At 40.3% G+C, this 16,182-nt stretch overlaps 1 protein-coding gene across 3 annotated transcripts in view; it reads right to left on the reverse strand.

Annotated features, from left to right (window-relative positions):
• The window catches only part of SPPL3 (signal peptide peptidase like 3), a 115,621-nt gene that overhangs the window by 91,919 nt on the left and 7,520 nt on the right, over positions 1-16,182 (reverse strand). Inside the window, exon 3 of one of the 3 annotated variants that reach the window (XM_072953186.1) lies at positions 15,181-15,292. In XM_072953186.1, the coding sequence (XP_072809287.1) occupies positions 15,181-15,248 (68 nt within the window). In that variant the 5' untranslated portion in view covers positions 15,249-15,292. Of the gene's footprint in view, positions 1-13,837; positions 13,863-14,413; positions 14,548-15,180; positions 15,293-16,182 lie in introns of those variants that run through there. The other 2 variants (XM_072953190.1, XM_072953191.1) reach the window with 2 other exon arrangements.

Genomic DNA, 16,182 nt, shown 5'->3' on the forward strand with positions numbered 1-16,182 from the left:
TTTTTTTAAAGCAAGGAAATGGTAAACACAAAATTCACAGTAGTGGTTGCCAGGCCGGGGTAGAAGACAGAGGTAGGAGGAGGCATCAAGGAGTACACAGTTTCAAGACTACTGGTAATCCTGTAGTTCTTCAGTTGTTTGGTAATGTTCATGGATGTTTGTTTATTGTGGCTCATAACGTACATACACAGAACATACATTCTTCTGTAGATATTAAACATAAAAATGAAAACATCGTATGAACCTGTTTCTATTTTTGTGTAAAAAATGATCTATAGTTCCTATATATATAATTCCCAAAGGGTAACATGAAATGTTATTTTCAGTTTTCTAGGTAAGTTAAGTTTTAGGTAACTATAATTTTCTAATTACTCCTTACTTAGGATCTCTGATTTTCAATGCACTTGTTTTATGTAAATAAAATTTTCTTTAAAAGTCACAAGCATGTGCATTTTTTTAAAGCCCTGAATGGTTAAAAAAAAATTTAATAAAGGACTTACATGGGTTGGTAGAGTTATGAGTGGTATACTTGTCTTTTTCTGTTTACCTGCACTTTCCAAAACTGTACCAATATAATATGTATTACAGTTCCATAATCTCTTATCTAATATTCTTGCAACCAGAGATGTTTCAGAATCCTGACTTTTTTTGCCTTAAGAAAGGGAACACAGTACATATACTAGGATTACCTACACCCCCAGCAGGGTCTCAAGCAGTACTCCATAGTCAAAACACAAACATTTAGGCAGCAAAGAGTTAACACTAAGTGGAATAAACTGGTAATGTAAATAACTTCACATCACTTAAAGTCTTGTGTTTTTACTACCAGAAGAGATCTAAATTAGGTTTTACCACCAGAGGAGTGGAATTATTTAATCCACAGGACCAGAGAAGTGAAGTTTCCAATTCTGTCCTCATTGGTCCAACCAACTTAGAGCTCAGCCACTTGCAGACTGTGCACTCAGTTGAGAACAGGTAAAATAGCCTTTAAATTTATATTTCATATTACCAACAAATCAAAGCATTTAACACTCAACAACTGAAAGACATTTCTTTCTTAGAAAGGCTAAAGCTTTCAAGTCCATTTCAAAAAATGAAGAAGTTAATAAACAAGAGTCAAGCTATATCTGGAAATTATCAAAACCATAATGTGTATCAAAAACACAATAAAGGCACCAAGTAAACTGTTGACCAAAAAAATAACACCACTCATGGTATTCTTTAATTCCACAATTGTGCACCAAAGACCTACAATATGCAAGATTTCACGTGGCCTTCAAATTCAAATCCATGAACTCACAAATGGGTTCTGGGTTCACACTATCACAAATGTCAAGAGTTCAAAGATGAGTACAATAGGTTATACCACGTAAATTCAGTAGTGACCCCGTTCTCTCAGTCAGGATACCATTCATAGACCCCAATCCAAAGGCATGTGAATTCCATTTAAAATAACTGCAAGTCCACACTCAGAACACCAGAACAATGGCTGATGGAATATTTGTTAGAACATTAAGGTATCCAATAGTCTGTGATACTTAATGCAATGGTCAAATTTGGTGAACGTATGTGTGTCTAAGTATGCACATGCCCATATCTAGTGTCACTGGGGCACTGATCAACTATCTCCTTATCCCTAACCTATCCTTGAGGCGATGAACTGATCACAGACATCAGGGGACCATAAACTAACTGCCTTCAGGGGCTAGGTAAATAATATAAAGTAGTGATGTAGAGAGTCACTGTACAGGACCAGAAAGTGGAGGGACTGGGGCAAATTAGAAACTGTATGCTATGAGTAAAGGTACTCAAATATTAAGACACTTTTGACTACATTCAGTCCGTCTAGTAATAAAATGACTGCTTGGGACACACAGACTATCTAAAGGCCCACTCTGAAATCTCCTTTCTCTCAAAGTTGTCTTAATTACATTTGCTGGCATGTGACCCAGCAAATGTCAACAGTCTCTAACAACATTGCAAACTCATAGAAGAGAGAGGATCCTGTTTATTCTGCTTTAGTTACTATGGTAGATCCCCAGCAGGCATAAAGTCATCCATTAATTATAAAGATTAAATCTACAACCTTATTCTGTCTAACCAAGTGAGTTATGTAGTCAAACAGTTCAAGTAGTGTGTAACTGATAAAGAACAAACCAAGCAAACCCTGAGCATACAGAACAATTACAATAAAGACCAAACAACAGCAGTTCCAACAGATTTCGTTCATTTGCTAAGAGCTATGGAAACTGGTACATCCTTAATGATGACAGAGACCAATTTTTTTCTTCCTCCTGCTAACTAATTCCTACTCACAATCAAAAATTTGAGCTGTAAGGAGCGTGCCTCTCTATACCCCTCTACAGATCCTCTTCCACAAAAAAAAAAAAAAAAGGCAGTAACAACATAAAATTAAAGAACCAGAAATACAGGTTGATCAAGCACTCATCTGTTTTTCCAAAAGATACACAGATCATCATACCTGTCAGCAGAAATTTAGATCATAAGCTCTTAGGCTTCCAGGACTGTGTTGTTCAATATGGTAGCTGCTAGCCACATTTAGCTCTTGAAATGTGGTTAGCATGAACTGAGAAGACTTTGTACTATAAACGTATGTAAAATATCTTAATTTTTGTATCGATTACATCCAATAAATAATATGGTAAACATTTCTGATATACTGGGTTACATAAACTATATTATTAAAATTAATTTCTACTGTTGCTTTTTACTTTTTAATGTGGCTACTAGAAAACTTTAAATTTTATATGTGCCTCACATTATATTTCTATTGGACTGTGCTGCCCAAGAAAAGGTCATATTTTACAACCAATTCCTCCTCCTGGCAAAGAAGAGACATACAGCTCCCCACCCACCCCGCCACAAACACACACACACACACCCCTTCAGTCGTTAAACCAGGACTACTGATGATGCAGTAGGTTGCCAGAGTAATCTGGTCATTCACTTACCCAAAGGGAAGTAACCTAGTTTAACAATCATCTGAGACTAATTTCTTCCTAAATGATTCTAGCATGTAAACGAAATAAGTAGTTTGAGGTAAAACCTGTGAGCCAGAAGATCATACTTTTTTCCTCAATGATAGATTTTTAGGTAACTAAAACTGAGGTTCAACTTTGGTACTACACTATTAAGAACAAGCAGATCTAAAGTTCTCAACCACTGCTTTTTCCTCTTTCATAAACTCTTCAATATAAACATTAGACAAACCACTTCACACCCACTATGGAGGCTATAATTAAAAAGATGGACAATGACAAGAACTTGTGAGGACGTGAAGCGATCAGAACCTTCATACACTGCTGTGGGAATACAAAATGGCGTAGCCATTTTGGAAAACAGTTTGGTAGTTCCTCAAAATGTTAAACACAGAAAACCCTATAAAAGCCAGTAATTTCACTGCTAGGTATTTACCCGAGAAACGTAAACATAAACCTGCACAAAAACATTTACATAAATGTCCATAGCAGCATTATTATTTGTAAACTACCAAAAAACGAAAAAACCCAAACAACCGGCAACTGATGAATGGATAAGAAGAATGTGTATATACATACCACTGAATATTACTTAGCAATAAAAAGGCATGACACACTAATATATGCTACAACAGGATGAACCCTGAAGACATCTTGTGCTAAGTGAACAAAGTCAAAAGTCCACACATTTTCTTATTCCATTTATGAGATAGGCAAATTGATAGAAACCAAAAGTACATCTGTGATCACCAGGGCTGGGGAAAAGTGGGAAAGCAAGTAGTTGCTAATGGGCACAGACTCTCTTTGGGGATGGAGAAAAAACCCTCCAGAACCAACTGTAGTGATGGTTGCACAACTCTGTGAATGTACTAAAAACCACTGGATTTTGTATATTATAAATTAGTGAATTGTACGGTATGTAAATTATACCTCAAAAAAGCTATTTCAAAAATATAATAATGCTATAGAAAGGCACCTATATGAAATCTGACAATATGAAATGCTTCATTTTAGAACAGAATGAACAAGTGATAATTAGCCATACGAAAGGGAAGACAGAATTTCAACTATGGTTGATTGCACTACCAGCACTAACTCCTCACCCCTCCACAAATCTACTCCTTAGCCATGTGATTTTGCAGCTCCTCCCACAAAAAGGGCAAGGCTTAGTTTTGTGGCTCCTTGTCTTTGGTTTCCACCATATGACTTGTTTTTGGCCAAAAGAATGAGGCAGAAATGGCAGTGTACAAGTTCTGAGCCTGAGCTTCAAGAAGACTTGCACATTTCCACTTGCTCTCCTGTGCTTCTGCCACTGTCACAAGCACTTCCCTGCTGCCTATTCAGCCTGGACTCCAAAATGAACACACATGAAGCAGAGTCTTCCTGCTGACTTTAGATATGAAGCAAGAAGCAAAGTTGCCCCAGCCAATGTGCAGATCAATTAGTATTTTAATCACTGAGTTTTGGGGCTATTTGTTATGCAGTATTATTGTGGCAATAATAGTTAAACCAATACTGTAACCAATTCTCCCACTGTATTTTGAAGAGGTTCTACAAATGAAAGTGATTATCAAGTTCCAGACTAACACCCTGAATAAAAAGTTTCATTAACTTACTGAAGAGAGAGATCCATATACCTCAAATATTTAATGTTTGTCCCTTTAAGCTTTTAAACCGAAGGTTGAGAGCAACTCAAGATATCATATATTCTTTCCATCTTACTAATTTTATTTTTAGGGTTATTATCCAAAAAATCAAAGATAGAATAATACTAATTTAAATAAACTATGTATCAAACCACTGAGGATAAAGACATGAACAAAATATAATCCACATCCTTAAAACTTAACAGGGAGATGAACAGGGAAACAACAGTTCAAAGAGGCAAGTGTAGTATACCAAGAGAATACAAAGCAGGGCCATCCTGGAATAAAGAGGAGAATGAAGAGGCAGAAAATTTTAAAAATTTTATCTATATATAGTCATATATAAGTATAACATATAATAGTTAATAACAATTATATCTAATTACAGAAAGAGAGCTATGGATATAGATACATAGGTATCTCAATCACCAGGACTTAGTGACTTGTTTGATGAGAATCGAGAATTTCTTCAAGGTCTCTAGCTGTGACACCCAAACCAGATGCCTTCAAAAGCTATGGGAGATGGTGACTCATTATTAATTTGGTTAAGTCTAAACGGAAGCACAAAGCTGGATTTCCAGAATTGCATGGGGCAACTGCACCCTGTATACATGGAGACTCTGGCTTGGTTTCCTGTCCTCTAGCAGCTGGCTCTAAACCATTTTGTTTCACTACCTGAAGGTTCCTGATGCTGGAGTCTCTTTGGCCTTTGTTCCACTGTAGAGTCACATCTGCCACTCACTGTTGTCCCACTTCTCCCCTACCTGCTACTCCTTTTTTTATAAACTTGTTGATAACCTTTAGCTTGGCTTTGAAAACCTTTGATATCCATGAATACCAGCCTAATACAACATCATTAGGCCCGTAGGTTATTTTCACCATTGCACAGCATGCAAAGGTTCAAAAACAAACTCATAATCCCCCAAACTTCTGGTTTATGCCTATTCCAGATGACTAGATTTTTAATTCTAACCTAAGACTGAGGCACTACTCTATCTATGAAATTTAAAATATGCCCACACCAGGCCAGATTTTTTAATAATTGCCCTTTGTGAATAATAATTATTAAACAAGAGAAAAAAATGAGTTAAAAGAGAAAATAGTCTTTTAGAAACAGGAAAAAGATGAAACACAAGTTTCTATTTTTAAAAACATTAACTTTTAAACAGAAGCTTAAGTACAAAAAGTATGAATTTCTGAAACAGTAGCAAAAGAGAAAATGTTAAATTGTTCAGGAGCCAATTTCCACATAGCTTATAGCTCTCCTCACACCTCAAAGGGAGTTTCCTGCAAAATATTTCATTTGAAAAATTTTTCCCTACAATAATTTGTTTTGCTAATTGCAAAAACAAAAAAGCAGAGCTTCTCCACTTATATTAAGTATCATACATGTCACATACTGAACAAGTACCTATTTGGGAGATAAATTATAAATAAACAGTAGCCAGTCTGTGGGCAGCTGAAGAAGACTGGAGATAAATGCAGGTGTCTACAGGGCCTGTGGTCCTTTGTACGTGCCCCCTTTGGTGATAAGTTCCCAGGCTGAGCTACTTTCATTCTCTAGGTGCTCTATGGATATTAGAAAGTTAGGCAAATCTGGCCATAACATTTCACTCAACTTAACAGTAACAATTCTACTTTTGTATTTTCTTCAAAAAGCAGTGAGATCATTAGGTAAGTATTCTTTCCTCTCTTCTATATGCCCTGTCATTATATTTTTAAGTAAACATTCTATTCTAAAACCCAGCACCTGGCCAACTTCACCTCTAAAATATTCATTCTTAAAAAAACAACAACAACAACTTAGTATCTGTCATGTATATGGGTCCTTAAACCATGGAATTAATGACTGTGGTCTTACCTTTATAGAGTTCACAGTCAAGGTGGGAAGATAGTTACATAAATACATTCAATACAAGGTCAGAAAATTGTAAAAGCACTGCCATCTGACAGGATCAGATAAAGAACTACAGGCATCAGAAGAGTATTTCTCCTGGGCCAATCAGAAGACTCTGTAACAGGAGGACAGCATTTCAGCTGGACCTTGAAAGACAAGGTCTCACAACTTTCAGAGATGGGAGAAAGCCTAACCAGGCATACCGGGCAGCTTAAATAAAAAGGTCAACAGTGACTAATCCAGTTTGGCTGAAATAATGAGTTTTTAAAGAAAATATAGGGAAGTAGGGTTACAAGGCCAGGTTGTTTTGAAAATCAGAACAAAGACTGGATTTTATACAGCAGGCAATTTAAAAAACCCTAGGAATCCAAATGCAATAGGATCCAAACTAGTGACAATGTAAAGACAAAAAAAAAAAGAATAAAATGTACACACATAGCATTCATTCCTCATTAAATTCTCGTCACAACTAACTGAAATCCATGATTTAAAAAAAAAGTAGAAATCTCTATAAACTTAAACAGTAAAAAAAAATTTCTTTCCAAGACCAATTTCTCCTCCTTCAAATACACAATCCTCTCCCTTACTAAAATAAAATAAAAACTCTTATGACTCTGCTGTCTGTATCAAACCCTCTTTCCTTATGTCTTTCTCATCTCATCTCTCAAACAAATGGTCAGTACCCAAAGGATGCCTTTATTTCTTCACTACCATCCCTAATTTAGCTTTCACCCTCACTGCTCTGATCTTTATTAGTGCACTTTCAGTAATGACTTCCTTTGCAAATTCGACAGCCTGTTTTTCCTTCATTCTTTTTGAACCCTGTGGCTTTTTACACTACTGCCCCTAGAAATTCTCTCTGCCTCTTCTTTCATCTCTATTGCACTTTCTGAATTACCCTACCTCTGATGAAGCTTCCTTTGACTCTCCTTCCTCCCATTTCTCAACTGTGAGTTTCCCAAGCCTCAACTATGGTCTTCCATTCTGTCCTCTCTACACTCTCCCTCCTGGGTAACTGACCTTATCTCAAATCTTGAACTCTAGCTGGCCTAGCTGTGGTTCCAGGAGGTATTTATAATAAGACGAGACTGAGCTCTATGAAAGTTACATTTGAAAATATTTTTAAGGTTATTAGACCTTAATATTTTTAAGGTATTAGTCCTTACGCTAATCAATGGCATAGGTAAGAGAATTTGTTCTCTAAAACTTGTTTTTTCTTCAAACAGTATTTTTGCATGCATTTTTTTTTGAGAAATAAATGTAAATTTCTGGGAGTTTATAAAATCAGAGAATCCAGTCAAAGCTTTAAAAGTTAAGGCTGTCAGGCAAAGCCTGAAGATTTAGTCAAGTTTGGAAGGTCAAGCTAGACAATTTGGGGCAAAAATTAAGATAAAGAAACAACAAAAAGTCAAGCATTGTATTTAGGTCAAAAAGTCTGTATAACCAGGTTGAAAAAACAAAAAACATATTAATTAATATGTCCTATTTAGGTCAAGAATGAAGCCCAAACCTGAAGCCGTCAGATAAAGGGAAGTGGGTGGGCCTGGCAGACTTGGTGTGGAGTAAGGAAACAGATAAGTGACTGCTAACAGTCCCGCCTCAGGCATTTTAAGATAGAAAACTTTCCTAAGCATTCCAAAAACAAAACAAAACAAATAAACAAACACAGGCAAAGACCAGGATTATCCACACCACTAAGACGACTATGAGGGAAACTGCCTTCGAAAGATTTTTTAAATTAAATTAAATTATCTTATGAAAAAAATTTAGCCTTTATTCAGTTCACATTGTTCTTGTTTTGTGGAAAGTAGCAATAGACTATGAAACATGTGACTAAAGATGATCTTATATCACATTTTGGGGGGTCATTAGGGTTGTTTATTTAACGGAGGTATTGGGGATTGAACCCAGGACCACTGAGTTATACCCTCCCCACCTCAATCTTACATCACATTTCAAAGGCAACAACAGAAATCAATGATAACTTTCTATTTCTTTCTATATAGCATTATTCAAACTAGAATGGACATCTCAAAGTTTAAGTGCTGGTTAAATTGTGAAACAAGACAAACCTTCAGAATTGAATACTTTGATCACTTATATCCAGTATAATTCAAAAACATGTAAAAAAACAATTAAGATATCTCTATTTTAGTGCATTAAAAAAATTCTTTAGTGGTTCTTTATTATCAATACTGGAACTCTAAAATAGAGATCATCAAGTTTTCACACCAGGTTAGGGTGAACTCTACAAACCAAAAACCAAGTCTCTGTTAGGGTAACTCACATTCATAGGTCTTATGCCTTAAAAATATTTTGAAACCTTACTTTTTCACAGGGGCTCAATCTAGTCTTATCATAGCAAATGAGTGAGTCTGTTTTATTTTAAGCTGTGGCCCTAGTGAGACCTATTAACAAAATCTGAGAGGTAACAATTTATTGCAAGGATCATGGGAACTAACTAGATTTTCCTTGTAAAACTGAATTTGGTCACCTGGAGCCCCTCTAGACACCTTACAGGTTAAAATTCCAGAAGAGAAGCACTCTACCTCTAACTCTTTAAATGAGAATTAGAAAATATGCTATAGAAACTCAAAGTTGCAAACATTTCTTGATTTATACATACAACAAATAAAACCACTGTTTTCCTTTAACTCCTAAGAAGGAACCATTAAACTCCAGAAAATGTATTACACAATTTTGAAAATTAAATTATACTTATGGCTCTACTTTCAAGGACAGCAATCACATTAAATTTCAGATGCTAAATACAGCCAACTAAAACAGCACTTAGACACTCTCTTCTTAGGACATCCTTGACTCTTCATGAGATGGTTTGATGAAATGCAAGAATGATAAAAACTAAGTAAGTTACTAAGGTTGAAATAAAATACAATTATATAGAACTACATTAATACCTCAATTCAGTGACATTTATCATCTCTAAAATAAATGATCACGGAAATCTATTTTGAGAAATGCATGAACATTTGACATTTTAATTCACAATACTACTTGATAAATTACAGACTGACATGGTTACAAACTCTCCAGCTCCCCACCCCCCATTGCCATCAAACATTGAGGAAAATTATTTCAATACAAATTTATGATCTTACCTTTGGCTAACAGTTTAAATACGCATGGCATCGCCAAAACATTATCATAACACTTAACTATAGGCAAAACATGTTTTTAAAGCAAGAAGTAAATATAAAGTCTATAATGCTAGACAAACATTTTCAACTAAATGTTTCTCTCTGAAAAACTTTCATCAGATGCAATGATCACAAGACAATTAGATATGATCATAACAGATACAGAGATACATAACAGAAATCTAAAAATAGAAGAAACTTCCATTTGTTCTGGAGATCTTTATTTTTCATTCTCCAGTTTATCATTATTTGTAAATACCTTACAGGACAATGTATCACCTCAATATAATGCAGTCCTTAGCACAGATCTTCAGACAAGCATCCCGGAGGAAAGCATGCTCATTCATTTGTTCAGTAAATATTTGCCAACCACCTAGTATATGCCAGTCACTGAACAGAGCACCAAAACAGACTCTAACCCTTCTGTAATTTTTAGTCTGATTACTGTCTGTCATTCCTCCTAGACACACACAAAATGAGACCATGAAGAGTCCTACTAAGGAATTTGGATTTTATTCTAAATGTGGCCAAAAGCCTTTGAAGAGTTTTAAGCAGAGGACTGACATGATCTGAGTTACGTTATGAGAAGGCCGCTCAGGAGAATAGATGGCCACTGTGCAGAGAACAGAGGGAACCAGTGAGGAGGAGAAAGGGGAACTCAAGCAAAAGAGGAATTGGCTTGGAGTAGTGACTGTGCACAAGGAAGCAGACAGATTCAGTGTTGGAATCTTGGTGTCAAACAGTCTTGACTTACATCCTTGGGCAAGTTACTTACACTCTTTGAGCCTCAGTTTCCTTAGTTAGCAATGCCTGCTAAGTCCCAGCACACAGAAAACATACAATAAATTACTGTTATTCCTTTGGCAAAGAAGTTAATCTGAGTGAGGTTCATGTGGACTTACTTTTTTCCCCTACACCAACATTACTCCTAACATGAATAATTTTTACCAAGATTCAAGTGCAATTATATACGAGTACCGAATCTACTCCATCAAGAGACAAGTTCTTCTTTCTCACAGAACTTACACTAAAACAACTGCTCATAAATATACATTGAGCAAGGTGTTTTTCTCAAATTAAGGAAAGTCTAGTTTGCACTTTCAATGTGTGTTTTCACATGCATTCTTTTATTTCTTCAGTGTTTATAAGTAAAAAAGGATACAAGCATCATCTTGTGGTTAATCATGATAAAGAACTGTGCTGTTACTATCAATTATTTTAATTTCTTCTGTCAATTGCTTTCATTTAAAATGTTATTAAGGGATGTTATTCTTCATTCTTACAGCACTATTCACCAGGAAACTAAGTTACCAAAAGCTCTCTTTTATTATAAATACATGGATTACAAATACTCATCTATCTGTAGCTCCTCTTATTAATATTCTTTCAACAAAGGATGAACCATTCTGAAAATCTATCATATTCAATAGTTCAGTATTACTAAGCAGGAGCTATGGGCAAGACAACGTGTGAGGCACCATGGGAGGACCAGGGTTAGTATAGTTGCGTTCTTACCCTCAACGAGTTTACAATCTAGTGACGAGATAAGGTATTCATACAAAAGGAAGGAGTGATACAGACAGAACAACAAGTGTCAAAAATAAAGAGCTCACTTTCAGTTGGGATGGTCAGAAAATACTTCACAGGTGGAATTTGAACTGGTGACCTTGGGTAACAGAACTTTGATAGAGTTTTCTAGGAAAAAAATCAAGCACAAGAAACCAGAACAGCATGAATTTATGATTGGGGGCTTTTTCTTTTTTTATGCTTTTTATAAAAAATTTTAACATGTAAAAGTATACACAATAAAATAAACCACTGTGGACTCACCACTGAGCTTCAACAATAATCAACTCGTGGCCAATCTTATCTTATAATTTGTGTCTTATTATACAAAAATCCTAAAGGAACCTATTTTCATATGTTCCTACATTCTTCACTAATTCCATCCTCAGTCAAACCCGTACAGCCACAGTAGTCTCCACAAGGTTGATTTTCCTAAAGGCTACATACAAATAAAGTACAAATCTATTTTCAAAAAAATCAACTCTTTTGATTGTTTGCACAAACCAAGGGAACAGTGACAAAGTGATTGCAAAATGATAGACAATCCAAAACTCAGTTTACATATGCTTTGGGAATACCTTTTCCATATTTGTTTCAATGAGAATGAATAAAATGATGGGAGAATTCACATCAAACAAAATGAAGCATCAGAGGTGAAGTACCTCGGACAAATCATCTGGCCTCCTGAGCCTAAGTTTCCTCTATAAAATAGGGAAAGATCACACCTACCTCAAGGAATTGTGATCATTAAATGGATGCATAGTAAAAAAAAAAAAAAAAGCTTTCTGATTAGATTGTCTTCACCTTCAGCTGTGATCATGTATTTTCCATGTGTTCCTGTAAGATTTTCCTATCATGTCTCAAAAGTAAAGGCTTGAAGAAAAAAAAAATTCCATAAATGCCACACAGATAGTTCTTTATGTTATTACCGGTGGACATGGGAAGAACCAGTCAGGAAGAAAGTTGCCTGGTTTCTCAATCCTCTCCCCTCACATATCACCCTTTCTCAAGATGATGTAAACACTTTCTCCATCTCAAAACATGCTAAAGGTAAGGAGTTAAGCATTCTGACTTCAAGCAGCTTATTTCTTTATCTGTAAAGCAAATAAAGGGACCTGAGATGGAAGAAAGTATTCTAGTAGAATAAATCTTACAAACTATCAAACTTCAAAAAGTAATTCCCCCTAACTAGCAGAACCACCCAACATCACACAGAGGCGGTGTGTGGCCAATCTACCGGTGTAAAACACTCTCATTATCCCCACTTCTTGGCCCCTCTGTTTACTCTTTGAACCATCCATGGCCTCTACACAGCACGGTACAAACAGCAGGGCCATCCGTCATGAGGACTCTCAACACCCCCAGAATGTTACGAAGCTCACGACTAGTTAGTTACAATGCATGCAGGGGCACCTTCAGTTCCTTTCTCACTCTGACCATAAGAAAACTCGAACTGTAATCTTGTATTGCATCTCACCTGTTACTGAAAGGCAGCTCACTGTTGTGCAAAACGTTCGAAGCAATTTAAACATTTTTTTTAAAAATACATATGCTGTCACAACTGTTCACTAAGATTTTAATTCTTCCTGTAGCGTTACCTTCTTTTTGAGATTGTACATAGATCACTGAAGTTCCCTTTTGAATAATCTTCAATCACCAATCCTCTTTCCCTATGTGAAGACACAATGAGTTCCTGACTTATAATAACCCCAACCACTACAAATAATCCACTCAGTTAAAGCATTCTACCCAAAGCCATTCCTTGTTTTCAGATTCCACCCATCTCTTTGCTGTTTCCCTAATTATAATACAGTAAAATATAACATCTTACAGTTTACCCTGTGCTTTGTAAAGTTATTCATTTAATCTTTACAGCCTACGAAAAAGGTAATTCCCCTATTTTGTAGGTAAGGCGAACGGAATGGGGAACTCACTATCTTGTCTTGTCATTAAGAAGTTAGTGAACACGACCCTAAACCCCATGTTCTTCCCACTCTATTACGCTCTTTGCAAATAAGGGAAAGGCCACAGTTCCGTCCCAAACCACATTTACTTCAAAGAGTAAACCATCCTCGAACAATCTCTCTAGATTGCAACCAGATTTTCCAATCCTGCACCTACAATCATCTCATTTCTTGCTTCCTCCCCACTACCCAATTTCCACCCCTCACAAATACTATCAGCATTCCTTCCAGCCCCTCCTGCAAATATTCCACCTCCGCTTGCTAAAGGGAGGCGTCTCGTCCCCCTTTCTCCAAACCTCTGCACTCCCTTCTCAGGATAGGTATGTCCTCACACCATAAACTACATACTACTCTTCTGAGTCCTTAACAAGCTATCTTACAACTTCAAAAGTCCCATTAATATGAACATAAGTTGCAGATCCTCCATTCTCGTACTTGACCCAGGGTACCGAGTCATACTCTAAACAACAGAGTACCAACCCGTACAAAGATTTCTGCCCACGCCCCACTGTTACCAACGACTTCCTTTCCAGAATTGTTATCCAAAGAGGCTCCCCTTCCAAACTCTTCACCAGGGAGTCCCCTCCAGGGTTCCCAAGATACTCGCCTTCCGCGGCTTTCCTCCGTTCACATTTGGGCCTCTGTCCACCTTACCAACTCTCCCTTCACTCCCCATCCCAGGGCTAAGCAGCAGCCCCAGTAGGTGAGGCTCCTCCTCCCTCCCAACTTCCAAGTTCGGCCTCTTATCACCTGTTCTCAGAAAATGACTCTCAGCTGGGTGGCCCACCTGTGCCCCGGCCCGCCCCTCTCCACCGTTTCAATCCTTCCTGCCTGGGAGCCACCCCCTCAGGTCAGTTCCGGGGTTCCGCTGGGATTCTACTTCTCAACCGTGGGCTTCCCACCCCCGGGGTCATGCTCCCTTTCTCCATCACCTGCTCCGCCCAAGACCAGATGACATCCGCCGCGGCCGCCGCCGCCGCCTCTTCCATCCCCCTCCCCGGACGCCGGGTCCCCGGCCGCTCACCGCCTTCCCCGAGCGCCAGCCGCCCCCTCCGGTGGGGGCGAAGGGGGCGTGCACCCCCCCAGCGCGCACCTGTTCCTCCTCCTCCTCCTCTTCCCCCCCGGCCGGCGCCCCGACCCCCCACCCTCGCCGCGCCCCGGCCTCCCGGAGCCCCGCACTCACCACGAGTAGGTCTGCTCCGCCATGGCGCTGACTCTCGAGGGCTCCACTGCAGGCTCTGCCGGCGGCGGCGGCGGGAGAACGAACGGCCGGCGGGCTCGCTCCGGCCCGGGGCGGAAGGCGCGGCCGCGGCCGGGCACTCGCTCGCTCGCTCGCTGACACCGCGGGCGGGCGGGCCGGGAAGGCGGCTGGCGGGGAGAGGCCGGGCTCCGAGGCGGCCCCGCTCCCTGGGCCCCGGGGCGGGGCGGGCTCCGCTCTCGGCCTCCCTCACCGGCGGCGGCGGCGGCGGCTCCGCTGCGGCTCTAAACCCAACATGGCGGCGGCGGCGGCGCGGAGAACAAGGGGGCCCCGCGGCGGGCGAACGGCAAGAGGGCCCTGCTCTCACTGCGCGCTGGGCGGCGGGAGCGCCGCGCTCGCGCGGCGGCGGCGGCGGCCGGGGTACATGGCCGGCGGGCGGAGGCAGCGGCGGCGGCGGCGGCGGCAGCTGAGGGGGGCGCTAGGCGATGAGGCGAGGCCGCTCGTCTCACACCCGCGGAGGGGAGGAGAGGAGGGGGCGGGGGCTAGCCTTGGACCCGCGCGAGTCACGTGCCCAAAACACACTCACGTGACGCGCGCGCCCCGCCCCTCGCGCCGGCCCATGCGCGGAGATGTCGGTTCCTTGGCTCCCGGAGTCTGTTGCTCGCATCGCTGCTAGCGGTTGGGCCGCCTACCGCCGCCTGGTGCCGCCCCCTCCTCACGCGGAGCTGTCGCCTCGGACCCCTTTCTCTTACCTTTTCCGAGGCGCTGCTGCAGCCAGCCAGTCAGGAGCCCGGATGCGCGTCTGTTCGCTGCCACTCATCAATCAAGAGTCTTCTGGCCACGGGTTCCCAACTGTCAGTCAATCTGTCAGTCAGCAGGGAGAACGCTGCGTCCCTTCCTTCGTACATTCGTTGGTTCATTCATTGGTTTAGCAAATATTCCACGCAGCCAGGTTTTATTGCGCCCAGGCTCTGTGCCAAGTCCTCCGGGGGGGCTAAGTTGAATATCCCATACTTGCCTTCATGTAATCAAATCAACAGAAATTTATTGGGTGCCAACTGTGTATCAACTCATGCTGCTGGGTCTCTGCCCTCTGAGAGCTTACATTCCAGAGGAAAAGACATAGTCCAAGCCAACAGATAAGTGAATATAATTTCAGATGCTGCTAAGTTTTATGAAGATGAAAACAACGTAAGGGGACAGAGTGTGGAGGGGTGGAGGATTCCTTTGATAAAGTGGGGAAGGAAGGGCTGGCTGAGGAGGTGACATTTAAACTGATACCCGAAGGATAAGAAGGAGCTGACCACACAAGGGCAAAACTCAGGGAACAGCCCATCTGGAGGACGGGAGGCAGACACAGAAGTAAACTCAATAGAGCTAGACCAGAGACTGACAGAGTGAATCTGGGGCTTAGGAAGAGAGAGGAGGAAGAGATGAATTGAGCCCCAGGGCACTGGGGAAGGCTTTTCCAGGAGTGGATGAGGCAGTCTGAAAGAGTGAGTGGCTACTAAGAGAAAAGGGACTATGGGGAAAGAGAATGGCATGAGGCAAGGCCCAAAGATGTGAAGAATTGGCGTGAGCTTGGATCCAGGAGTGGGATGGCTGATTTGTGCTGCCGAGTGTTAAGAGAAGAGACTGAAAAAGCACTCGGAGCCTAGACTTTGAAGGGTCTAGCTAAGCCTCCCTGCCAGTTACTACGTTCATGAATAAAAATGATCAAGTGCAGCTCCAGGTTTTAGAAGCTTGCCTGGGCC

Source organism: Vicugna pacos, chromosome 32 (genome assembly GCF_048564905.1).
Source record: "Vicugna pacos chromosome 32, VicPac4, whole genome shotgun sequence".
NCBI lineage: Eukaryota > Metazoa > Chordata > Mammalia > Artiodactyla > Camelidae > Vicugna > Vicugna pacos.